The sequence below is a fragment of the Chionomys nivalis genome, chromosome 10, assembly GCF_950005125.1.
Source record: "Chionomys nivalis chromosome 10, mChiNiv1.1, whole genome shotgun sequence".
Classification (NCBI taxonomy): domain Eukaryota; kingdom Metazoa; phylum Chordata; class Mammalia; order Rodentia; family Cricetidae; genus Chionomys; species Chionomys nivalis.
In genome coordinates, this window is record NC_080095.1 from 41,347,553 (window position 1) to 41,374,677 (window position 27,125).

The 27,125-nt window shown below is 45.2% G+C and overlaps 1 protein-coding gene across 2 annotated transcripts in view; it reads left to right on the forward strand.

The window, feature by feature from the left end:
* The window catches only part of Zfyve1 (zinc finger FYVE-type containing 1), a 60,492-nt gene that overhangs the window by 16,406 nt on the left and 16,961 nt on the right, over nucleotides 1–27,125 (forward strand). For both annotated transcript variants that reach the window (XM_057783060.1, XM_057783061.1), the window contains exons 3-4: nucleotides 10,107–10,611; nucleotides 16,125–16,339. In XM_057783060.1, coding sequence (XP_057639043.1) covers nucleotides 10,107–10,611; nucleotides 16,125–16,339 — 720 coding nt within the window. The remainder of the gene's footprint in view (nucleotides 1–10,106; nucleotides 10,612–16,124; nucleotides 16,340–27,125) is intronic.

The window sequence follows — 27,125 nt, forward strand, 5'->3', positions numbered from 1 at the left end:
CTGCTGAGCTGTCTTTACATTAGATTTTTGTTTTGTTTTTTCAGACAGAGCCTCACCAGGCTTGGCAGCAAGTGCCTTTACCCGCTGGGCCATCTTGCCTGACTCCTTGTCTGTCTGTCTTTCTCTTTTTCTTAGACATGGTCTCACTGTGTATCCCTGGCTGTGAGTTTGCCTTTGCCAGCTGAGTCCTGGGATTCAGACCCGCGCCACTGCACCTTGTTAAACCTTTGGTGAGAGGAAAGGCGTTATTTGAACTGCAGTGGAAGTGTCCCTTCTTAGGTAGAGGTGGTTTAGATCTGGCCATGCTGCTGAGTTAGTGACTTCCTGGGTGACAGGCAGGTGGGAGCTGTGTTGCCACACACTTGGGCTGGTTTTAAGTAATAATGGCTCCTGTTCTCCCTCACTGCTGTGCACTGGGCTGTGCCCTTTGCTATTTTATCTTATGCAGTGCTTTATCTTAGGCTGTGCTCTGTGTCCCCACAAGGTTGGATAGTCGGCTCTTATCTAATGTCCCTGAGGCTTCTCAGTAAAGTAGCTCTTTCAAGGCCCTGCATTGGCTAAGCCTACGGTAGAATCTGGGAGCAGCTGACTTGCCTGAGGTCTCGGAGTCCAGGCTCTGGTGGGGGAGGGGGAGGAGCAGAGGTGATAGACTGGGGAGCTGGAGAGGGATGGTTTTGCTGCTGCTCAGGCTTTTGCTGTTGTGGCAGGGCCAAGGGCTATTTCAGACAGTCGGAATTGGGTGCGGTGGCAAGGGACTTCCTCACCTCAGAAGTGGAGTGAAAATGGGGTAGATGAGTGTGAACAGATAGAAATAGAGGAATAGGAAAATAGAAATATTGTTCCTTTGGGAGCCTTCCTTCTGTTATCAAAGGGAATACCCCCCCCCCCCGTTTTTTGAGATGTGGTTTTTACCAGGTTGTCCAGGCTGACTAGAACTCCTGCAGACCTGACCCTCCAGCCACAGCCTCCTGCACACCTGACCTCTTATCTTCCTTGACCTTTGCTTTCCCAGTTTGAAAACCGGTCTTGCAACAAACCGGATGGTGGCCTAAACCTTTAATCCCAGCATTTAGAAGGCAGATCTCTGTGAGTTCGAGGACAGCCTGGTCCAAGCAGCAAGTACCAGGACAGGCTCCAAAGCTACACAGAGAAAACTGTGTCCCGAAAAATAAAACAAAACAAAAGAGAGAGGGAAAGAGAGGAAGAGAGAGGGAAGAAAAAGAAAACAGGTCTTGCTGTTACTTAAGTGAAGGCAGCTGAGTCTTTTCTGGCCCAGGGAAAGATGTCCATAGGTGGGGATGTGTTTAAAAGTGTTAGCAGGGGCAGAAGGGTGGGGCCTACTCTCAGGTCTGCCAAGAATCATTTAGTTAGCTGCCGTACTTTCCAGTTGGAGCTCACAATGGGTATGCCCTCACTTTGCCGCTGGTGTGTGCTGATTGTCCATAGACCATTGGATGACAAACCTGTCAAAGATTGTGAGTTCTTTTTTTTTTTTTTTAAATATTTATTTATTATGTATATAATATCCTGTGTACATGTATGCCTGCAGGCCAGAAGAGGGCAACAGACCTCATTACAGATGGTTGTGAGCCACCATGTGGTTGCTGGGAATTGAACTCAGGACCTTTGGAAGAGCAGGCAATGCTCTTAACCACTGAGCCATCTCTCCAGCCCAGATTGTGAGTTCTTTCTCTGAGTCTGCTCACTGGTTCAAGAAGCCATACCCAACAAAAGAACATAACATGTTTTTAATACATCTCAGGATATTAAATAAATACCAGATAATATATTCCAGATGTTAGTTTCAGCATATACACATATATACAAACATACCGAGACAAGTGTTTGTATTAATTTTGCTTTTTTGTTTTGAATTGGGTCTTATTCTATAGCTTGTGCTTGAACTAAAGAGCCTCCTGTCTTTGCTTCCTGATTGTTGAGATTACAGGAGCCTGACAGCACATCTGGCTTATTTATATATTACATACATCATTTGACAGCACTTGTTATTAATCTGGAAACACTCAATTCTGTACCTAAAGGCTTCTGTATAACTGTTCTGGGTACCAATAGCTGTTTCTGCACTGACAGTTTTATCACATGGTAGATTTTGAGTGGAGAAACCCAGAAAGCCTGGTCTTTTCTGCCTCAGGAGTGTTTGAGAAAGTGATGGTTCTTCCAGCTGGCTCCCCTGACCTTAGCTGACATCTCACCAGTAGAAGTTTATGGAGCTTTTGTTTGTGACTTAAGAGCTGGCCACCTTAGCAACTTGGAACCAGACAGGCTGAGTGACACAGGTCCAAAATGGACTGTTCTGTGTTACTTAAAATTTTTTTGTTGGTTTCTTTTTTGAGACAGGGTCTCACTGTATTTTATCTCTGGATGTCCAGGAACTTTCTCTGTAGTTCAGTCTGGCCTTAAACTCACAGAGATTCTCCTGCCTCTGCCTCCAAAGTGCTGGAATTAAAGGCATGTGCCACTACACCTGGCGACTTAATTTTTTTTTTTTTTTTGATTTTTCGAGACAGGGTTTCTCTGTGGTTTTGGAGCCTGTCCTGGAACTAGCTCTTGTAGACCAGACTGGCCTCGAACTCACAGAGATCCTCCTGCCTCTGCCTCCCGAGTGCTGGGATTAAAGGCGTGTGCCACCACCGCCCGGCTGGCGACTTAATTTTTTTGTTTGTTTTTTCTTTTCTTTTTAAAGATTTATTTATTTACTATATATAGTGTTCTGACTGCATGCCAATGTGCCTGCATGTTGCCTGCATGCATGCCAGAAGGGGGCACCAGATCTCATTGTAGATGGTTGTGAGTCATCATGTGGTTGCTGGGAATTGAACTTGTGGCCTCTGACAGACTAGCTAGTGCTCTTAACCTCTGAGCCATCTCTACAGCCCCCTTCTTTTTTGTTTCTTAAGACAGGGTTTCTTTGTGTAGTTTTGGACCTATCCTGGAACTCGCTCTGCGGACCTGTCTGGCCTCGAACCTCTGCCTGCTGAGTGCTGAGATTAAAGACTTAAAGGCATGCACCACCACTGCTCCGCTCACTTAAAAAATTTTTTTTTAAATACCTGGAGGGACAGCCGTGGGTTCTGGGAACCGAACTCTTACATTTTTTGTTGTGAGCCTAGTCTTTAATGGCTGAGCCATCCCTCCAGGCCCACTTAAAAATTTTTTTTTTTGGTTTTTCGAGACAGGGTTTCTCTGTGGTTTTGGAGCCTGTCCTGGAACTAGCTCTTGTAGACCAGGCTGGCCTCGAACTCACAGAGATCCGCCTGCCTCTGCCTCCCGAGTGCTGGGATTAAAGGCGTGCGCCACCACCGCCCGGCCCACTTAAAACTTTTTAACTTAGCATTTTGAGGTAGAGTCTTACTGTGTAGCCCAAGTTAGTCTTGAACTTGTGGTCCTTCTCCTTCCATCTCCTCAGTTCTGGAATTACAGATCTGAATTCCCGTGGCAGTTTCTGGGTCTCTCATTTCTCTGGGCTGTCAGCTAGCTCGGTAGCCTGTCCCCAAGCTTATCAAATGCTGCAGTATTCAGCTCTGTGGAAGGGATGGGGCAGGTGAGGGGAATGATTAAAGTTTCCAGCAAGGTATCGATCTGGAGTAGCAGGCAGACTGATTCCTAAGTGCCATGCATGCAAAGATAAGGCAGGACACGGCCCTGTGCTCTCTGCAGTGTGAGCCCTGTTGCTGCAGGATGTTTAGTGAATTATTGGTATTGTCATCAGCATTAACGCACTTAATAATCTTAACAATGGTCACATCATTAATAATGAGTGCTTCACCTTGATGAGATTAAAGGAGATAATGTTTCATCTTCACACTCAGTGGTCTGTCTGCATTTCCATTCTCTGTCAAGCTGCAGACACTTGAACCAGACATGTGGGTTTTTTTCTCTGATGGCTGAAAGAAGTTGGTTATAAAGGCTTGTCACTCCTGCTAAATGGTGGTTGCATACACCTTTAATCCCAGCACTTGAGAGACTGAGGCAGAATCTCTTGAATTTGAGGCCAGCCTGGTCTACAGAGTTCCAGGGCAGCCAGTGCTGCATAGAGAAACCCTACCCTAAAAAAACAAAAGGCTTGTTACTCCTGTGGCTGGAGGAGACTGTGGTGGAGGTATTGATGTGGGGTTCTGGAGTCTGAGTAGGGATCCTGAGGGGGGCTTTCTGAAACTCTATTCTAGATTTTAAACAACAACAACAAAAAACCCTGACATATTGAGAGAGAGAGAGAGAGAGAGAGAGAGAGAGAGAGAGAGAGAGAGAGAGAGAGAGAGACTGTGTGTATGTGTATATGTCCGTAGAGAGAGAGAGAGAGAGAGACTGTGTGTATGTGTATATGTCCGTACTCTGGCTCTTGAGCGCATGTATGGCGGGTGTGAACTCCTGGTTACGGGGTGGTAGAAGTGAGCCATCCCGCCCCTGCATGGTCTTTAGATTGTCAGGGGGGTTATGAATGTGTGAAGTTAGAACCGTAAGCTCCTTAAGAACATTACATGCCACAAACCCACCCTTTATTGTATTTCAGAGTTGCTTTTTCAGTGTGAGGATCAGATACGGGGCCTTGCACATGCTCCACTAGTCTTGTTCTACCGCACTTGACCAGTCCAGATTGATCTTTAAAGCGTGCAGTCCCCGGCAGCCCATGCTTGGTCTGATCCCCAGCACTGCAGATGAAAAGTAAACGACTGAGCTAGAGCGGTGCACTTAGTATTTTCATAAAGCCTGCAACCCAGCACACCGTGTGATCCCACAACATTTTCGTCACCCCGAGCAGAGACCTTGTCCCCATTAACAGCCTCTCCCTGTGTCCTCCTCCCCCAGCTGCTGGCAGGCACTATCTACTTCCTGCCTTATGAATGGGCTTTTTCTGAACATCTGATATAAATGGGTCACATCATATGTGGTCGTTTCTGTCTGGTTATTTTGATTTAATTTCATTTTCCTATAATCATGTTTAACATATGTTGGTACTTAGTTTTTTTAGTCTTCCCAGCATGTCAAGCAAATATTGATCAAATACTGATAGTTGTTTACTTTTTGTTGTTGTTTTTGAGACAGGATTTCTCTGCATGGTCCTTGCTGTCCTGGAATTCACTTTGCAGACCAGGCTGGCTTTGAAGTCAACAAAGATCTGTTTGCTCTGCCTCCTGAGTGCTGGGATTAAAGGTGTGCGCCACCAACACCTGGCAGATAATTATTTACTTTTATGTCTTAAGTTTTGACATTTTTGTCTAAATGTTATTGATAACAATGAAATTTTTATTGAAACTTTTATAGTACTATTATTGTGTAATAAATGTGTATGGGCATATATGTACCACAGTGTGAGTTCTCTCCTTTTTGCATGGGATCCTAGGGCTCAATTTAGGTATGTTGGGCTTGTGTGGCAAGTGCTTGTATATAATGAGCTATTTCTTCTCCTGATATTTTTTGAGACTATGTAGCTCTAAATGTCTTAGAATTCACTGTATAGCTAAGCTGGTTTTGAATTCACAGAGATCCAACTGCTTCTGCTCCTGGGTGCTGGAATTAAAGGCATGTTGGTACCTATGCCTGGTTCCAGTGAGTTACCTTGCCATGCATAGTCTGTATATACATATATATATATACACACACAATGTATATACACGCGCGTGTACATACACGTATTTATATACACACATGTAGATATGTACACACGGACATAGTACACACATTCATGCATGCACACATGTATACATACATATATGCATGTGTGTATACATATGTACATACAATGAAATTTTTTTTTTTTTGAGTCAGACTTCCATCTTTTACCGCAGACTAGCCTGAAACTTCCAACATTTTAGGCCAAGCTTGTCTCCAACTTGTGATTCTCCTGTCTCAGCCTCTCAAATGACGAGGTTATTGGCATGTTCAACTTGCTTTTAAGTTTTTATTTTTATTTTTTAAATTTTATTTATTTTATTTTTTTATTTTTATTTTTATTTTTTTTCGAGAAAGGGTTTCTCTGTGGTTTTGGAGCCTGTCCTGGAACTAGCTCTTGTAGACCAGGCTGGCCTCGAACTCACAGAGATCCGCCTGCCTCTGCCTCCCAAGTGCTGGGATTAAAGGCGTGCGCCACCACCGCCCGGCCTGTTTTGTTTTTTTGAGACAAGGTTTACTGTAACTTTGGGGCCTGTCCTGGAACTCGCTCTGTAGACCAGGCTGGATTCGAACTCACAGAGATCCGCCTGCCTCTGCCTCCCGAGTGCTGGGATTAAAGGTGTGCGCCACCACTGCCTGGCAGTTTTTGTTTTAACTGGGATAATATATTTTTTTTTATTTTAGCATCTGTAGTTATAGTTGGGGGATGATGGAGGTGTGCAAAACTGTCATTTGTCCACTCCATAAACACAGATAGAGTATTAGATTACAAATAAAAATACTTTGTACCACAAAATGTTGTAAGTTCTTTAATTAGAACTGGAAAACACTTTAATATAAGACATGTGATCATGTTAATTTCATACACTTTTCCAATGTTTGTTTTAATTGAGGTTTAGGTGAAAAACTAGGATGTGTCTGAGAAGAATATGCCTTATAATAATCACTTTTCCCACTGAAAAGTAATTAAAATGATTTACGATACATTTTTCCAGCGGAATCCTTCAAGATTATAATTCCTCTCCAAAGCTATTCTCAGACTTTTTGTTTGTTTGTTTGTTTTGTTTTTTTCAAGACAGGGTTTCTCTGTAGCTTTGGTGCCTTTCCTGGAACTAGCTCTTATAGACCAGGTTGACCACCACCGCCTGGTTTATTCTCAGGCTTTTTATAACCAATCAAAACAGGTCAGTACAGAAGCAGGAAGCAGCTTGGTTAACAAGTGTGCCTGAGCTATAGGTCGGTGCCCATTATTCCATGCAGTGCAGTTTACTTCCCAGCCATGGGGCCATGTAGTCTCATTGTGGCACTTCATCCTTAGCTGAAGCTCAGTGAGCAGAGACTAGAAAGGGAGACCCTGGGGACAGGGGTCCCAGAAGACTCAGCAGGTGAAGGTGCTTGTCTGCCAGCCTTGACAGGCCGAATAGTGAAAGGAGGGAACTGACTCCTTCAAGTTGTCCTTTGATTTCTGTAAACATCATAGTTTACCTGGTGTGTGAGTGTGTGCGCGCACGCACGCACGCACACACACAAATAAATAAACAGAATTTAAAAGCTGGGCAGTCATGACGCACACCTTTAATCCCAGCATTAGGCAGAGGAAGGTGGGTGGGTCTCTTTGAGTTTGAGGCCCAACCTTGTCTACAAAACAAGTTCCAGGACAGCTAGGACTGTTACACAAAAAAACCTTGTCTCAAAAAACCAAAAGCAGCCGGGCGGTGGTGGCGCACGCCTTTAATCCCAGCACTCGGGAGGCAGAGGCAGGCGGATCTCTGTGAGTTCGAGACCAGTCCAGTCTACAAGAGCTAGTTCCAGGACAGGCTCCAAAACCACAGAGAAACCCTGTCTCGAAAAACCAAAAAAAAAAAAAAAAACAAAACTAAAAGCAACAGCAACAACAAAAAATCAAAACAACAACAAAATAGAATGTAATTTAAAAAATAGGGTCTGGAGAGATGGCCCGGTAGCAATTGTTGCTCTCTCTCCCAGAGAACCCGGGTTCAGTTCTCAGCATGTATATGGTGGCTTCCAGCTGCCTGTAGCTCCGACTTCCTCTTATAGTTTCCAAGGGCTCCAGGCACACGTGGTGCATAGACATATAAGCAGGCGAAACACCCATACACATAAAATAATAATTAAAAACAAACAGATTTAAAAATTTAGCTGGGAATGGTGGCATATACCTTTAATCCCAACACTCTGGGAGGCAGAGGTGGGTGGATCTCTGAGTTTGAGGCAAGACAGGTCTACATAGTAAGTTCCAGACCAACCAGGTCTACACAGTTAGACCCTGTCTCAAAAGCAAAACCCAGCTTTTGCCAAATCAGCTCAGTGGGTAAGGCGTTTGCGTGCAAGCGTGAGGATCTGAGTTTGAATCCCCAGAGCCCGTGTACAGCTAGTGTGGTAGTGTGCATCAGTTCCTCTTTCAGTGAGGCAGGAGGTGGAGACCAGAGAATCCTGGGAAACCTGCAGGCCAGGAGTCTGCTATAAGCAGTGATGAGGAACAAAGAGACCCTGTGTCAAGTTGAGGCAAAGACTGCCAACTGAGGTGACTCTCTGAGCGCCATAGTGTGCCATGGTGCATATGCACTCACAGTCAATACAAATACCCTGGAAATTTCTACAGAACCAGGTAGTAAGGACACATTTAGGCAGTGTCTTAAAGGTGAAAATAATAGTTGCAATAATGAATGGAAAAGAGCTCACCCCTTTTTTTTAAATTAATTAATTAATTTATTTTTTGTTGAAAAAAATTTCTGCCTCCTCCCCGCCTCCCATTTCCCTCCCCCGAGTTCATCCTTTTTTATGGCTAAATAATAGTCATTGTGGGGATGTACCCCATTTTGTTCATGTATTCATTGGTTGATAGGCATCTGGGCTAGATTGATGTTTTGGTCGGTATGGACAATGCTGCTGTTTATGTTACACAGAGAGGGTTTCTGTGGATATGTGCTTTCATTGCTGTTGGGTATAAACCTAGAAGTAGAAATTCTGAGCCATGGCAATCTTGCATATACTCTTTTCTTTATCGCATTTTAAAATTATTGTATGTGTGGTTGTTTTGTCTGAATGTATGTCTGTGCACCTCGTGCATGTTTGGTGCCCATAGATGCTAAAGAGGGCATTAGAGCCCCTGAAACTAAAGTTAAAGTTGTTGCTGCTTTGTGGATGCGGGGAACTGAGCCTGGGTCCTGTAAAGGCAACAAGTGCTCTCAACCTCTGAGCCATCTCTGGCCCCAACTTTCCTCTGCCTCTTACCTTCCTTCCTTCTTTCCTCCTTCCTGTTGTACATTCACACACACACATCCCACATAAACATACATAATTGGAAAATAAGCATTTCTGTTATTTTTTGATGTAGCCCAGGCTGGCCTCCAACTTGTGATTTTCCGGTCTCAGCCTCCTTAGGAGGATTACAAACATGTGCTGGCACACCTCCTTTTTGAAAATAACTATTTCAGTGGGTGCTGCACTACGTCTGTAGTGACCATGCCATTCTGTGTTCCTGCAAGGCTGCAGTTTCTGTTGTTGCCAACACTTGTTAATGCTTTTTTGAGCATAGCCATTCTGTTAGCTGGGGAAAGTGCTGACATGGTTTTGATTTGTGTTTCTCCACTGGTGAATGGTATGCAGATTTCATATATGTATGGCCTTTTCCAGATCTTTGGAGAAATATCTGTTCCACTTCTTGGATTCTTCTTCTTTTTTTTAAATGCACCAATTTATATTTATTTTGTATGTTTGACTGTTTGGCCTGCATATATGTACTTACACCACCCGCACACCTGATGTCTGTGGAGACTAGAAGAGGGTATTGGAACCCCTGAGGCTGGACTTATAGATGATTGTGAGCCAAGATAAGGGTTCTGGGACATAGAGCCCAATCCTCTGGAAGAGCAGCCAGGGCTCTTAACCACTGAGCCATCTCTCCAGCTCATCTTTTCGCTGTCTTGGTGGCTTTACAGCACATGGTCTGAACTTAAACTATTAATTTGTCTGTCTTTTAGAAACTGCTGCTTAATTCAACGATTAACATGTTTTCTTTTAAGAACTTTATGGTTTTAGCCCTTTATTAAGTTTTTTCAGTTGTGCAGGTGAATGCAGGTGCCCATGGAAGCCAGAAGCAGGCATTTGAACCCCTGGAGCTAGAGTTTCAGTTATGAGCATCTCAGTGTGGGTTCTGGGAACCAAATTTGGGTCCTCTGCAAGAGCAGCAAATACTTTTAACCACCAAGCCATCTCATCAGCCCCTGGTGTTAGCTCTTCCATGACTACCAAGTTCCTCCACTGACTGAAGCTTCAGAGGGTCCCGTGAGCCGTTTGCTAAGGGTGGAGCTGGGACTTCCTTTTCCTTCCCCTTCAACAGGTCAGAAAGGCCCTCGGCCCTGGGAAGCATTTCTGTTTTTTATAGAAGTTAGTTTTTCAGTTTCCATATTTTATTGTCTTTTCCTTTTTTGTTGTTTTTTTGTTTTTTGAAGGTAACAAATGAAGAGGACTTTATTAGGAAATTGGACTGTAAGCCCGATCAGCATCTCAAGGTGGTTTCCATTTTTGGAAATACTGGTGATGGAAAGTCTCATACCCTCAACCACACTTTCTTCTATGGCCGAGAAGTCTTCAAAACCTCCCCTGCTCAGGAGTCCTGCACGGTGGGAGTATGGGCAGCCTATGACCCAGTCAATAAAGTAGCAGTGATAGACACAGAAGGGCTCTTGGGGGCCACTGTGAACCTCAGCCAGAGAACACGGCTGCTGCTGAAGGTCCTGGCCATTTCAGACCTGGTCATCTATCGAACTCATGCAGACCGGCTGCATAACGACCTCTTCAAATTCCTCGGGGACGCCTCAGAAGCTTACCTGAAGCACTTTACCAAGGAACTCAAGGCTACCACTGCACGCTGTGGCCTGGATGTCCCCTTATCCACCCTGGGCCCTGCAGTTATTATTTTCCATGAGACTGTGCACACGCAGCTCCTGGGTTCTGGTGAGTAGACAGTGCTGTCTCAGAATGACCTTTTTGGGAACAAGGAGGTGGCCTCTGGGATGCAATATGGCGATGGTGGAATGCTCAGGAAAACTTGTGCCCAGGCAAGACTGAGAAAATGTTCCAGAAATGCTGGAGTAATCAACTCTGGCAAGGATTAGGACATGCTAGTGGACTAAAGACCTGGGCTATTGGGATCAGATGTGTTTCCTTGCAATGCTGGTAGCAAAAGCTCAGTCAGAATGGCATCGAGAGTAACTAGAAGAGCCAGGGGGAGTGATGCATACCTGTAATTCCAATATTTGGGAACCTGGGGCAGGAGGATTAGGAATTTCAGGCCAATCTGGGTTACATAGAGAGATCTTGTCATACTCAAAACACAAGAAAGGCAGCTATGGTGAGGCGTGCCTGTAGGCCCAGCCAAGGCCAGCATGGAATTCTGTCTCAGAGAAACCAGAAAGGAAGAGATGCCCAAAGGCACTGTCACTCTCACTATTAAGGTTGTGAGGATGTTAAAGGAATTCTTTCCAAGAGTTTCCTAGCGGGAAGCAGGAGGGAGTGCAGAGTGGTAGCTAGTGGCTCACAGGGAATTTCTGCGAATTTCCCTTCATAAATATTTAAGATATTGGTGTACTGATGAGATGATTCATTAGAAAGGTGGTAAATACAAGAAAGAGACCAAATACCTCCATGCTGGAGGCTCTGGTTGAACCCTGAGCTCTGAAAAGAAAAATGTGAAGTGTGATGGTCCATGTCGCAAAGCCACCTGCTCGGGGTGACTTCTGCCGGGCCCCTAGCAGAGGTGGATTCCAACATTCCGGGGTAGGAGTGTGAGAATTAGAATTTTTAGGCAAAAGGAACATAGATATAGGAGAAATAAGAGACAAAAGCATAGGATAGTATCAGGAGTCCAGTGAATACTGAAATCGCCCGCGTTTAATTTCCGTTTCATTAAGTGCCCTACCCCGAAAGGTAGGAGTAAGATTAAAAAAAAAAAAAAAACTGCATTAAACTGCATTGACATGATACAAAGAATGAACAGGTCAGTTGAAAGATTATGGCTACATTTTTAATTAAACATTTTGTCTCCAGAACAAGACATCCTAGACCAAAACATTCTATAGGCAAACTACTCCCTGGGTGGAATCTATCTTCCTAAGGGAGTAGAAACTTAGTTGGACCTTTGAGGTAGAAATAGATGTACTTTACCTGAAGTACCAGGTCTGGATATTAGCCACACCTGCCCTTTAGTCAAGATGGAATGGACTCATACCTCTGGGCCCTGTCAGGTACACACCTATGATCCCAGCACTTGGGAGGCAGCAAAATTACTGCAAGTTTGAGGCCATTCTGGTCTACACAGTGAGACCGCATCTCAAAATAAAAATGAAAGAGCAGAAGCAGCTGGAGTGACTCTCAGGTGGGAGAGTTGGCCTAGAACATGACACTCCACAGGTGTCACGGGAGAAAGGATGGACTGTATGGAGACATGTGGTGTATACGTTACCTTAGTCTTTGTTTTCTTTGAGAAATACGGAACAATCTTCAGGGGCAACAATAGTTACTAGATGTGGTAGGGATAGTAGTCTGGCCTCTAAAACAATTATACTGCTCACATCTGTTTATTCAGGCAAGAAAGTACCCATATCGTGTTCTAGAAAATGAAGTGTAGAGCTAAAAGCGCCTACCCCCAGTCTCCTTGGAGAGACTATGTGGGTCTTGGTTTTGTGTCACATGTAGGCGCCGGGGCCATGGGAGTGGAGAGGAGGGACCACACGTCTTAGTGGGGTCTTCAAAAGAGGAAGTAGGGCCTGCAAGTTGAGTCTCGAATAGACAGAAGAGGGGGAGAACATGTTCCAAGAGTGGCAAATCCCTGGGAACCCTAGAGCAGCCGCATGCGGGGAACCGCATCTGGGTCTGCAGTCGATTCCTAAACCCCAGCATCAGCCCTTCGATGCCCTCGCTGTCTGCCTCCCAGAGGACTCTCCTGAAAGAAAAGCTTCATTTATAATTTAGATATCCAGGCTTATGATATTCCTGCTTGCTTTCTATTACATCAAAATGTAAACCAAGCCAAGAAAAAAAAGTAATCCAGTAGCTGGATATGAGCATCCATACCTGTAATCCCAGCACTTAGGAACCTGAGGCAAGAGGAGCTCAAGTTTGAGGCCAGCCTGAGACAGTGAGATCCTGTTCCAGAAACCAAAATAAAAACAAATGTAATCTAAACTCCTAAATGTGGTATTCTGTCTAACCCCTGTCAGTGTGTCTGGCCTCTAGTTATCTACCCTTAGCCCACTCCTCACTCTGTGTGTGTGTGTGTATGTATGTATGTATGTATGTGTGTTTGCCCATGTGCACATGCAAATATATGCGTATGTGAACACACACACACATACACACTCACACGCTTCCTACTAGCTATAACACCTTTTCTGTGTCCTCACCTTGACATACACCTTCTGTCCATCTGGACCATTTACCCCAGCTAGCTGTCCATCTCTTATACTTAGCTCTCATCGGGGCCAAGCCTTTCCTGTCTCTTCCTATGATGTGGTCGTTCCCACACCCTAGTGTCCCATCTGTCCTCTCACCTGCTCGCCTCTCATCTGGAGTCATCCCGCGTGTGCTTGTTTGTTTTGGGCATTTTTTCCGTGAGAACGGAAACAACATGAAGGCAGAAACGTTGCCTACCTTCAGTAAACTGCTGCATGTGTGTTAGAGAGTCCAGATGAATGTTTGGTGCACAGATGTGTGTTGAATGATACATGAAGAGTTGTGCCCATCTGAAGCGTAGCTATTTGTGTTAGAGAGGGCTGGAAATTCTTGAGAATCAGACCATGGGAGGTCTTGGATGAGTTCTCTGAAGGATCTGGGGCAGAGCCCTAAATAATGTCAGATCTGTATTTCAGAGCACCACTCCCTGCCGCCCCGCAACAAGTAGAGGAGCATGCCTTGTGTTGGGGAGTCTCTATGGTAGTCAGGGAGGAAATTACAGGGGCTGAGCCATGACTGTGGTGGTAAAAGGGCAGAGGGCAGACTGGACCAGAAGGGAGGTTGTTTTGATAGGCCTGGGACCACTTGTTTGTGGTGGTTCCAGTGAGTCATGACCTTCCAGAGTGAAGGAAGAGACAAAACAAGAAATGACCGTGAGATTGGTAAGGAAGCAGGAAGTGCTGTCTCTGGATCACCCCTGTGATCAGCCCACAGAGCTGTCTTTGTTGCGTTGTGCTATGCACCGTGCTGTGTGTAGCAGCCCCAGATGACAGTACAGATAACTGCTCGCAGTCTGTAACCAAGGCAGTCCTAGCAGAATTGTGGTTGAACCAAGGTCTTTGAATTCTAAAGTCCAAAGCCTTTTCTGGAGTAATAAGAAGGCTTCTTGAAGCCTTAGGACAGAGCTAGAAGAGCAGGGTAGGAGGCGGGTCAAAAAGTGGGCCAATCGATCATTGTAGTTTTCTTGTTTCAGAGCTGTTTAGTTTCAGGTTTCTGTTTGATCTTGCTGCTTTTCTGGATAGAGGAGTGCTAGGGAGGAGTTGAATAGGAAAATGAATGGCAGGTTGAGTATTCCTTATGCAGAATGCTTGGGACCAAGTAAGATTGCAGGTTTTGGATTTTGAGATGTTTGCAAAGCCTGTGAAAGGAACGTGCTGAATCTGAAAGTCTGAAATCGGAAGTGTTCTCCTGGTTAGTTTCAGAAGTCTGCTCGACAGAGCCCAGGGTTGTCTGAGGGAGTTGGGGAACAGGCTTGTTCAGATTTGTCTATGGGCACTTTTCTGAGATTTTTTTTAAGGGTATGATGCTTTGCCTGTGTGTATCGTGCCCCCATGCATGCAGTGTCTGTGAAGGCCAGAAGAGGGCCTAATAGCCTCTTGGAACTGGAGTTACAAAGGGTTGTTACTAACCATGTGAGTGCTGGGATTTGGACCTGGTCCTCTGAAGAGAGATCAGTGTTGCTTTTACCAAGCCATCTCTCCAGACCATATTTTCTTAAGAAAAAAAAATTAATGCCTTTCTAGCACATGCATGCCTTGATTCCTGAGGAGGCCAGAAGAGGATGTTAGACTCCCTAAGACTCCAGTTACAAATCACTGTGAGCTGCCACGTGGGTGCTGGGAATTGAAGCTATGTCCTCTGAATAAGCAGCCAGTGACCTTAACCACTGGTCCATCTCCAGCCCCAGCCCCTGTTTTTTGATTGCTAATTAGTACTGTGGGCAGTGCCATCCCTCTGCAGGCAGACCTAGGTTGTGCAGGAAATTAAAACCTTTTGTCTCCAAGTTGCTTTTGGTCAGCCACAGGAATCAAGCTCCAAGACAGCGCTGAGATTGTTTCTGAGTTAGGATATTCACTTTAGGAATGCACTGCCTGGATTTAGCTGTACAGGTGAGCAGACGGATTTATTTGGGAGCAGTGATTGTGTGTTCAAGGAAAAGCGTGAGGAGATGCTGGCATGAAGAGAAGCCGCCAGGTCAGGTTCCTGGGCTGATCTGGAAGAAGGCGGGGACTAACACTCCCACCACTTCTTTCAGATCTCAGCTGAGCTGGGTGTAAGGATAGGTCCAGAATTCTGATGGCTGCTAGTTAATGCCTGCCCCTTTCAATTTGAACTAGTGTCTCCAATGTCTGCATGATTTTATTACAGTGTTGGAGGAAGGTAAGCCGAAGCATCTGTCTAAACACACCCTTACCTCTGAAAGGTACACTGCCTAGCCCGTGGCTGCTGGACAGGTGCTGAGCCTGTGCTCGAGCCACTTTCCCTGTGCTGCTAGCTTGCCACAGCTTCGCAGCTTCATCGTGCAAGACAAGAGTTCTCGAAGTATAAAATTGTGAGTGCTCACTAGTAGACAACTGGCTAAGCATATCCACAGGCTAGAAAACGGTACATCTCCTAAAGAGAACAAGGCTCTTCTTCAGTGTATAATGTAACAGGCGAGTACGAAGCAGGCTGAATATGGACAGTAAGTGTGGCAGAAAGGGTGAGTGTGTGGGAGGGGGAAGACACGGACAATACTTGTCTTTCCTTTTATGCTGACATGTCTACATTTTTCTTCCAGTGAATCCTTTTCAAGATTCTTCTCTATAGACATACAAAGTGCACATTAACCACAGTGTGTAAGGCCGTGCATCACACACCCGTCAGCGGCAGCTTGTGAGATGCCCATGTCCTCTCCTTGCTCCTTACCAGTCATGGCCAAGCAAATCCTATAATTCTTTTATTTCGGGGCAGGGCGGGGAGATGAGACAGGGTTTTTCTTTGTATAATAGCCCTGGTTGTCCTAAAACTTACTGTGTCGACCAGGCTGGCCTTGAACTCACAGAGATCTGCCTGCCTCTGCCTCCCAAGTACTAGGATTAAAGGTGTTTGCAACCATCACCTGACGAAATGCTATAATTCTAAACATGTGCTTTATGTACACAGAGTAAAATTTATTTTATGTTTACAATGGAACGAAGGTGGCTTGTTTTCAAGAAAGGAATTTGTCGCCCACATGCCTGTTTCTGTTTGCACAGATCACCCTTCAGAGGCACCCGAAAAACTCATCCAGGACCGGTTCAGGAAGTTGGGCCGCTTCCCCGAAGCCTTTAGCTCCATTCATTACAAGGGAACGAGGACATACAATCCCCCTACAGACTTCTCCGGGCTTCGGCGCGCTTTGGAGCAGCTGCTAGAGAACAATACCACCAGGTCTCCCCGGCACCCGGGGGTCATCTTCAAAGCCCTGAAGGTCAGTGGGCTCCTGCCCTAGGTCCGTCTCATGAGCTTGCTGGTGGAACACGTGGCCCTCCTGGACTTAGTGCAGGTGCTCCGAGGCCTGGGCTGGAAAGAGTCCCTGTGGTAAAGAAGAGGAAGTGCGAGTGGAGGTTGCTCATGTCATATGCCTTCAGCTTGCCAGTGGAAGGAATCTTGACTCGGTCAAACAGTTGATAAAGAGTGTGGAGGTTGTAGCTTAGTTGGTAGACTGCTCGCCTAGCAGGAATTTAGCTCCGTGTTGGCTCCCCTGTACCACATAAACTGAGCAGGGTTGTACGTGCCTGTAATCTGGGTATTGGGGAAGTGGAGACTGGAACATCAGAGTTCAAGCACATTTTGACTGCTAAATACCAAGTTTGGGATTAGGAGCGGGGAATATTCAGGAGGATCTATGCATGAGACCTTCTTCAGAGCGGATTCCGAAGCTTTATGGGAAAATTGCAAGGGGGATGGTTTCTACTGTGGGATTTGATATCATTCAATGTGTCGCCCGCAGTCATGCCCCAGATCATCTAAAACCCATTAAGTGATAGTGAGCTCACAGTTTGGGAAACTCATCTTTAAGAATTATATCATTTTCGCTAGGCATGATGGTACATGCTTTTAATCTCAGCATTATGGAGGCAGATCTGTGAGTTCAAGGCCAGCTTGGTCTACATAGAGAGTTCCAGGCTATTCAGAGCTATATAAGATATCTGTCTTAAAGAACAAAACAAAACAAACAAAACTATCATTTTCCTTTAAGCCAGGAGTATTGTGGATCCATTCAGGTGATAGGGTCAATCTGTTGTTTTGCTAGCACAGTGACGTGAAATCCTGTTGTAAAGTCTGATCATTTGTCACATGTTCTAAGGGAGGGCACTTTATTGCCTTGGAAGACAGCGTGACACCCCGGCAGGAGAGGCCTGCTCTTCAACCATGGCAGGTGCTGAGTAACCTATTAGGCAGATTCTGATGCCCTTCATTTTTTGTTTGTTTGTTTGTTTTTGTTTTAATTATTTTATTTGTGTGTATGGGTGTTTTACCTGCCTGTGTGTTTGTGAATCAACTGTATCCCTGGTGCTGGTGGAGGCCAGAAGAGGAGGTTGGATCCCCTGAGACTGGTTTTACAGATGGTTGTAAGTTGCTACAATTTGTGGGTGCTGAGAATCAAAGTGGGTCCTCTGCAAGAGCAATAGTAGGTGCTCTAGACCTCTGAGCCTCCCTCACCCCCCTTTTAGAGAAAGGGTCTTACTATGCAGCTCTGTTTTGGAACTCTCAATGTAGACCAGGCTGGCCTCGAACTCAAGAGTGCTGGGACTAAAAGGCCTGTGCCACAAGCTTTACGTTGTAATCATACATATGCATATGGATGTGAGCACAGGTGTCCCTGGAAGCCAGAAAGATACGTAGGATCACTTGGTGCTAGAGTTACAGGCAATCGTGAGCCCCTGTAGTGGATGCTGGGAAGCACACTTGGGCCCTATAGAAGAACAGTATCTGCTCTTAACCACTGAGCCACGGGTGGCTTTTCTTTGAGATAGGGTCTCACGTAGCTCAGGCTGGTCACAAATTTGTTGTTTGGAAACTGACCTTGAACTCCTGTTTCTCCTGCCTCCTACTCCAAGTGCTTTATAGAGTTTGCCATTAACCCTGGTTGTGTTGGTCCATATATATATGCTTGGTGTGCGCATGTGTGCGTGAGTGTGTGCGTGTGTGCGTGTGCTTTGGGCCTTATCTGGGGAGATCTGTGCATTGTGTGTCCCTGTACTCCTGAAGTGTGTCTTCAGTACATATACTTTAGATCTGTGCATTGTGTGTCCCTGTGCTCCTGAAGTGTGTCTTCAGTACATATACTTTAGATCTGTGCATTGTGTGTTGTCCCTGTACTCCTGAAGTGTGTCTTCAGTACATATACTTTAGATCTGTGCATTGTGTGTTGTCCCTGTACTCCTGAAGTGTGTCTTCAGTACATATACTTTAGATCTGTGCATTGTGTGTCCCTGTGCTCCTGAAGTGTGTCTTCAGTACATATACTTTCATTCACCACTCTTTGTACTAAACTCATTGGCATTGGCTCATTCTTTCTCTGAGTATATTACTTCGGGGTTTATTTATTTATTTATTTTGGTTTTTTGAGACAGGGTTTTTTTCTGTAGCTTTGGAGCCTTTCCTGGAACTAGCTCTGTAGACCAGGCTGGCCTCGAACTCACAGAGATCCACCTGCCTCCACCTCCCGAGTGCTGGGATGAAAGGCGTGCGCCACCGCCTGGCTAGTATACTACTTCTTTACTGCAGTTTGCTTTGTGTACTGTGTTGTATGCTTGCATGCAACATGCAATGGGTGACAGGAGAGGAGCAGGGTCGTGACGCAGTGCTAGCATTTGAGCTCTTGGAGAGACAGAAAGGGAACCTTGGCCAAGAGATGGGAGCTAGGTTGAGGATACCCAGTGACTCAGCCAGCGGTTGGACTTGTGGACCTGGGAAGGGTGGGAAGGAAAAGATAGGAGTTGCCATAAAGCTGGGTGGGTCCTGGCTAACATATTCTGGTTTTGCTTAGTACAGTGGGGCACAGTGTAATAGAATAATTGAATTCATGGTTTTAGAGTTTTCTTCTGTAGCCCAGGCTAGCATCCTCCTGCCTTTAGCTTCTTTACCCCAGTGCTGGGGTTATAGGTTTATACCACCACACCTGGCTAGTTTGCATAACTTGTGAATTGTATTCCTTAAGCTGTTCTTAAGGTTGTTATGCAAATTCATATGTAGAAATGAAAAGTCAACTGTGGGCTGGCAAGGTGGCTTTAGGGTGCTGTCTGCCAAGCCCGATGACCTAATTTTGATCTCCAGGACTCATGGTGGAAGGACAGACCAAGTCTTGCAGACTATCTCCTGACCTCTAGACACATGCTGTGGCAGGTGCATCAGTTCCCCATGAGCACACATCTATAAATAAATATAATTTTAAAACTTCATTATCTCCATTCTTGTGTGGCCACTGCTCTTCTGCAGTACTGTGACCTGGTGTCTAGTTTCCTTGCTTCTTTGAAAAACATCTTTCTGGGCAGTGGTTGCATACTCCTTTAATCCCAGTACCTGGGAGGTAGAGGCAGGTGGATCTCTGTGTGAGTTAGAGGCCAACCTGATCTACAGAGTGAGTTCCCTGGCTGTCCTGTCTCAAAACAAACAGAAACAAGCAAAGAAAACCATCTTGGTGTGGAAGTGCCAGCAAGTACTCATTGTACACTGGAGTCAGGCAGAAGGGTCACCACAAATTCAAGGCCAGTTTGGTCTACATAGTGAGAGAGACCCAGTTTCTAAAACCCTTTTTTAAGTCATACAAATTTCTCTTTGGATAATTTGTGGAGTACTTGTTACATCTGTGGCTAGAGTGTACTTAGAGTACACTCTGTACTCTGTGTTGGCTACAGTTGTCCAGCTCAACAGGTCCTCGTTTTGGCTTTAAGGTGGCAAACTAGTCTTAAGCAATGCAGACAGTCCGTGCTATGATGTGCAGAGGTTGTGAGGTGACTAGGCTGGGGCAAGTTAATAAAGCAGTCTCTAGCCCTTCCCCAAAGGAGCCCAACCTAATTGCTGAGCTCATCCTGGAGACACTGCGTGCTGGGAGCAGTGGTGAGCGCTCGGGGACTTTCCCCGAGGAGTTCTGGATGTCCTGCCCAGGGTGGATTTGTGAGGTGCCTGTGAAGAAAACATTGCACTGTCTTCCTTTAAAAAATCTGATTACATCATCATCATCATCACTATTATTGAGTCAGGGTCTCTTAGGTAGCTTTAGCTGTCCTGGAACTTTTTATGTAGACCAGCCTGGCCTGGCCTTGAGCCCACAGAGAGACCCACCTCCTGCTGCCTCCTGGGTGATGGGATTAAAAACATTTGCCACCAAGTCTAGCTTGCGGTTGCCTTTTTTTTTTTGGTTTTTCGAGACAGGGTTTCTCTGTGGTTTTGGAGCCTGTCCTGGAACTAGCTCTTGTAGACCAGACTGGTCTCGAACTCACAGAGATCCGCCTGCCTCTGCCTCCCAAGTGCTGGGTTTAAAGGCGTGTGCCACCACCGCCTGGTGCGGTTGCCTTTTTATGCCTGTGGATATGCCTGGTCAGCCTTGCTGAAGTGTTTGTGACTGTTTAGAGTGGCCTTGAGCTGATATAATTTAGACTGTGTGAGGCTGCTCAGCAAGGTTTATGCAGCTTCTTCGTAGTCTCTGTACAGCCTTGCTTTCTCCAGGGGATGGGGGAGATTTCTCTGGTGTGAGGAGGGAAGTATAACTATTATCAGACAGAAGTAGGTCAGAGAATTTCTCTGGTTGATGCTGAGACAGGTTTGGGGGAGGGTAGGTTAGAGTTTCTGTGAGTTGGAAGAGAAATTCTAGTTTCTATTTCTGTTTTCTGGAGTCTTATGTAACCCAGGTTGGTCATGAACTTACGACCCTCTGCCTCTGTCTCTCCTAGCATGTATCTTCATACACAATAAAAGAAATTGTTTTAGAGTATTTTTCATTATTTGACAATTTCATACATATATAAATGTATTTTGACTGTATTCACCCTTCATTACTGCCTTGTCTTCCTCTCACCCCTCTTCTCAGTATATTCCCCTGTTTAATTCTCTTCACCTCTTCCCTCCTCCCCTTGCAGCTTCCCCTCCCTATTCAGTTTAGTTATTTGTGAATTCTAAATTTCTATAGATTGCTTTGGAGGGAGCTGTAAGCCAGGAACTAAGATACTGTTTATCATGGTATCATGATACTAGTCTATGTCTGGTTTCCTCCCATTAATTATGCATCTTGGTGACCTTTTTATATTAGTAAATAATATGTAGCTTATCCTTTAACATTAACTAATGTACAGTGAGGTTCATGTCTGTAATGTCAGCACTTAGCAGACCAAAGTGAGAACGGTGCTGGTGCAAGGCCAATGTGGACTACATAGCGAGACCTGCTGTCAAAAACAAAAACTAGCTCTGTATTTTTGTGCGGGTTCCCATGGATGCAGCAGCACTGAATTCGAAGGGAGTCCAGCTACTGCCATGCAACTGTTGTTTTTTTTCATTTCTTTTGTTTTCTTTCTTTCCTAATTATTTATTTTTGAGATAGTGTGGTGGTTTGAATAAGAATGGCTCACATAGGCTCATCTCTTTGGATGCTTGCCATTAGAGCGTGGTGACAGGGATTAGGAGGTAAAGTCTTGTTGGAGGAAGTGTGTCATTGGGGCTGGACTTTGGGGTTTCAAATGCTCAAGCCAAGCCCAGTTTCACTCTCTTCCTGCTGCCTGTGAATACAGATTTAGAACTCTCAGCTGTTTCTCCAGCACCATGTTTGTCTGTGTCCCACCATGCTTCCCACCATGTCAATAGTGGACTAAACCTCTGAACTGTAAGCCAGGCCAAGTAAATGTTTTCCTTTAGGAGAGTTGCCTGGTCATGGTGTCTCTTCACAGCAATAGAACAGTGACTAAGACAGACAGGGTCTCATCATGTAGCCCTGGCTAGTCAGGGACTTTCTCTGTAGACTAGGCTAGCCTCTAACAACCCAGAGATCCCTCTGCCTCTGCTGGGATTAAAGTATGTGCTACAATGCCTGGCTTTACTTCCGTCTTCTTTATGGTTTTGGAGTTCCTAGGAATTGAAGCCAGGGCTTAGGCAGACCAGGCGAGTCTGCCACTGTTCACATTCAGCTCGTGTTCATTGTTGGATGGGAAAGATGGCTCTGGAAAGAGAAGGTCAGAAGCAGTGAGAGGGGGTATGCACTTGCACAAGTGCCAGCGACGTCGCGGCCACTAGTGGCTTGCCCGTTGGTTCCTTTCCCTGTCATCTGGACACAAGATGCTCTCCAGGTCCCAGCACCATCCTCTGTTTGTAATAACTGCCCCTTTATGTGAGGGTCACAGCAGCACCAGCCTACCCATAAGCATGCCTTCATAGATGCCCAAGTCCTTATTGAATGAAAGGGAAATTGAAAACTGAATTAATGTGGATATTTGTACTTACTGTTCTCAATAATTGGGAGATGCACTTTCAGGTTGGAGTTGTGTAGCTGTCATGTGATACCTTCTTTAGCCTCCGATTCTTAAATGTAGAAACTCTGACTTTCCAGTTCCATCACCTTAGCAAGCATCTGTCAAATATTCATGGTTATTGCTGGAGGGCGGCAGCTCTGACCGGAGAATATCCATTTGGAACCAGGCCTTCCACTGCTAGCTCCTGATAACTGGCTAACCTTAAAGGTACAATGGAGAGGGCCCTGTTGTTGCCAAGGCAACATAGGTTCAAGATCATCTGGTCTCCTGGCAACCAGGTCTTCAATTTTGCCTCAAATACTTTCACAGGCACTCTCAAGAGAAGCCCTTCCCTGCCTTTCCCTTGTAGCTTGGGACCTGAGAAGGAGCAGAGACCAAGAACTATGGAATGATGTGAGATTTGGAAATTTATTTTTTTCAGTGCTGGAGAATGGACCTCATGCTTGTACATCCCCAGGCCTGGGTTTGGAAGTTTTGAAGGTCAGGTAGTAGGTCTATACTAGAAAAGATTACAATGGAAGGAGGGCAGTTTGTCCTCTATTCTCATGTCGAAAATATGCTGCCTTTGATTTTTTTTTTTTAAGTTACTATTCTATTCCCATTCTCTTGATGTTTCTAAGTCCTCCTGAAGTGTATTGGGGCCGGATATATTACTTTCAGTTTGTGACATGGGAAAGAAGTGGCGTGCTTGTTCACTTACCCAGTCTCCGAAGGGATTAGGCCAGTTTGTGTAAGAGTTCTCTCTCTGATGTCATAAGAGGTTACTGTTGCCTTCCACAATGTAAGCCAGCAGTTAATCTGTCTGGGGCAGAGGATGCTGCACTTTTCAGGGCATGAGTACTATAGGGAAAAGCCACAGCTTGTATCATGAAAAGCTCAGAGATACTTTAAAATGATTGTTTTGAAACAGGGTCTCACCTTGTAGCTCTGGCTGGTCTGGAGCTCGGGTCCGTTTGCCTCTGCCTCAGGAGTCTGGGATTAAAAGCTTGTGCCACCAGTGGCAAATGCCTGCATGTCGATAAAGAAGTTTCAGAGTAGCTTACTGAGCTACTTGGGAGACCAGAGCGCGTTCTGTCAGCTTTACTGGGTGACCAGTCTCTCCTCTGAATTCAGCCCAGATACTGATGTGTCCTGCCAGCTAGATTTGGTACTGTTTGTCCTCAAGGACAAGTATTGTTAGAGCATGGTGGCATGCTGATGCTGGGTCTTAGAAGGTGGAAGTGGGAGGATCAGGATCAGGTTAACCTTGGCCACAGCCTGGGCTACATGAGACTGTCTCAGAACAAATATAAATTAGCTTTTGGGCTATCTGTTGCAAAACTTCCAAGGTTAAAATATCATTATATGTCTTCTGTCCCATGTTCCTTCACTTCTTGAGACAGGGTTTCTCTGTGTAACAGTCCTAGCAGACTGGGAACTCTCTCTGTAGACCAGGCTGGCCTCAAACTCACAGAGATCCGCCTGCCTCTGCCCTCCAAGGGCTGGGATTAAAGGCGTGTGCCACTACCATCTGGCCCTTCACTTTCTTTCAATTGTATTTTCTGTGACACTTCATTCAATTATATAAACATTGTTCACCTGCAGATGCCAGCAGCCACGAAGACCAGTAAAGAGAGAGGGTATTTTTCCATTGTTTTGTTTGAGACAGGGTCTCATTGCCTAGGCTGGCCTCCAACTCTCAGTGTAGACAAGGATGATCTTGAATTCCTGGTCCTCCACCTGCATTTTTTTTTTTTTTTTTTTTTTTAAAGATTTACTATGTAGGGACTGGAGAGATGGCTCAGAGGGTAAGAGCATTGCCTGCTCTTCCAAAGGTCCTGAGTTCAATTCCCAGCAGCCACATGGTGGCTCACAACCATCTATAATGAGGTCTTGTGCCCTCTTCTGGCCTGCAGGCATACACACAGAATATTGTATACACAATAAATAAATAAATATTTAAAAAAAAAGATTTATTATGTATAGTGTTTTGCCTGCATGTATGCCTGCACACTAGAAGAGGGCACTGCATCTCATTACATATGGTTGTGAGCTACCATGTGGTTGCTGGGAATTGAATTCAGGACCTGTGGAAGAGTAACCAGTGCTCTTAACTGCTAAGCCATCTCTCTAGCCCTGTCTGTACCTTTCAAGTGTTGGGATTATAAGCATGTACAGTGTATGAAAAATGCTTTGGTCCTGTGCATTATCTGGTTTGGGGAGTGAGAATGACTTAGGAAGAAAGGAAAACAATCCCACCATCAAAACCAGCAACAAGGATATAACCAGAGGTGTTTTGTTCTGCTTGGGTCTTCAGCCACTTTTAAAATAATCACTCAGGGGCTGGAGAGATGGCTCAGTGGTTAAGAGCATTGCCTGCTCTTCCAAAGGTCCTGAGTTCAATTCCCAGCAACCACATGGTGGCTCACAACCATCTGTAAAGAGGTCTGGCGCCCTCTTCTGGCCTTCAGGCATACACACAGACAGAATATTGTATAATAAATAAATATAAAATAAAAAAAAAAAGAAAAGTTTAAAAAAAAAAAAAAATAATCACTCAGGGCCGGGCGGGGGTGGCGCACGCCTTTAATCCCAGCACTCGGGAGGCAGAGGCAGGCAGATCTCTGGGAGTTCAAGGCCAGCCTGGTCTACAGGAGCTAGTTCGGGGACAGGCTCCAAAGCTACAGAGAAACCCTGTCTCGAAAAACCAAAAAAAAAAAAAAATCACTCAGAAGCTTAATATTAATTACAAACTGTTTGGCCTAATAGCTTAGGCTTATTATTAACTAGCTCTTACAACTTAAATTAACCCATTTCTATTTTTCTGTAGTTTACTATGAGGCTCATGTCTTGTTATCTTGCATCTTTCTTCTCTGGCATCTCTGACCCCATCTTTTCTCTCCTTGTATTGTTTGGCTTTCCCGCCTGGCTATATTCTGCCCTGCCATAGGCCAAAGCAGCTTTATTCATCAGCCAATAAAAGCAGCACATATTTGTCTACAGAAGGGCACCACACATCACAAGGATCACAGGAGCAACTAACATGCCACACGTTCCACATTGTTCTTAGTGTTGTTTGTGAGATCTAGTGAGGAAAGTGGTACAGGTGTGACTCTCTCTTAAAAAACAAAACACACAGTGCAGAGCTGCCAGTCACACACTGACATGACTTTGCAGGCCTCGGGTTTCTATCAGGGTTCTCTAAAGGAACAGAACTGATAGACATGTGTACAAATATACACGGATGTATTAGAGTAACTTATGGGCCGTGTTCTGAGTAGTCCCGCAGTGGCTGTCTCCCATGGAAAGGATCTGATAGTTGTTCAGTCCACAAGACTGGATGTTTCAGCTGTCCCAGTCTGGTGCTGGAGTCTCAGGGAAACTCTAGAGAGCGGCCATTTCAGTCCACGGTAGAATCCTGAAGAAGTTGGTTCTAACTCCAAGGAAGGAGTGTCTCAGGGACAGAATAGACGGACTTGCCAGTGAGAGTGAGGACAAAAGCAAAAGCTCCCTGCTCCATATCCTTTTATGTGGGCTGCCACCAGAGGTGTAGCTCAGATTTAGGGTGGGTCTTCTGACCTCAAAAGATTCAGCCAAGATTCAACCTAGAATTCCTCCCAGGTGTGTCCAGCTACTTGGGTTTTAGTTAATTACAGGTGTAGTCAAACGGAGAGCCACAGTGAACCATCACACTTTCACCCCTTCTCTTATAAAAATAACTTCCCAGCCGGGCGGTGGTGGCGCATGCCTTTAATCCCAGCACTTGGGAGGCAGAGGCAGGCGGATTTCTGTGAGTTCGAGACCAGCTTGGTCTACAAGAGCTAGTCCAGGACAGGCTCCAAAACCACAGAGAAACCCTGTCTCGAAAAAACCGAAAAAAAAAAAAAAAAAAACCTCTCCAAGGGGTCTGGAGATATGGCTCAGAGGTTTAGAGCACCTGCTGCTCTTCCAGAGGGTCTGGGTTCAATTCCCAGCACCCACATGATGACTTACATCCATAGCTCTAATCCCAAGGGACTCAACACCCTCTTCTGGTGTCCTCAGACACCAGACATACAGTGGTACACAGGCATATATGCAGAAAAAACACCCATACATATAAAGTAAAAAATGAAAATATATAACTTCTCAAATCTTTTGGTGATTTAATAAGATGATGTTTTTTACTGTTTTTCTATAGTTATCCTCATAAATTACTCATACCAACAATGTATAAATTATTATATAAATATTATACTAATAATCTTTGAGAAACACAGCCTTAAGGGTTATCAAAAATTTGGCTATTTAAAGAGTTAAAACTGAGGACTTATGGGCATGAGATAAAGGCTGGGGAAAGGCCACGACCAGAAGGAAGAGGATAGGAGTTGATTTAGGAGTGGGGGTCGATACTGGTTACCCCATCCTCGGAAGACCTGGTTAGTTGCCTTTGAGGACCAGTGCTGGGGTCTGGAGGTGGCTGCAAAGGAAATTTGCAGTGTTTGTGCCCTAACCTGGGAGGAGAACATGTGAAATCCATAGTGTTCACTTCAGCTTGCTTAGTGCCTAGTTCAGGTGTCTGATGCAATTGGTACTCCCAAGAAGGCTGGAGATGTGGTCTTGAGTGGTTGGGAAGGCTACAGTGAAAGAGGTGAGACCAGCACATTCCGTGCTGAATAAGTCAGAGCCCACAAGTGGGTCCTTGTGCCCTGGTTATCACTTTATTCTCTTGATTCCACAGACTGTTCTAGCCTTCACTTTCAGGTCTTTGTGCTTTTGCTAAGTTCCCAGTAG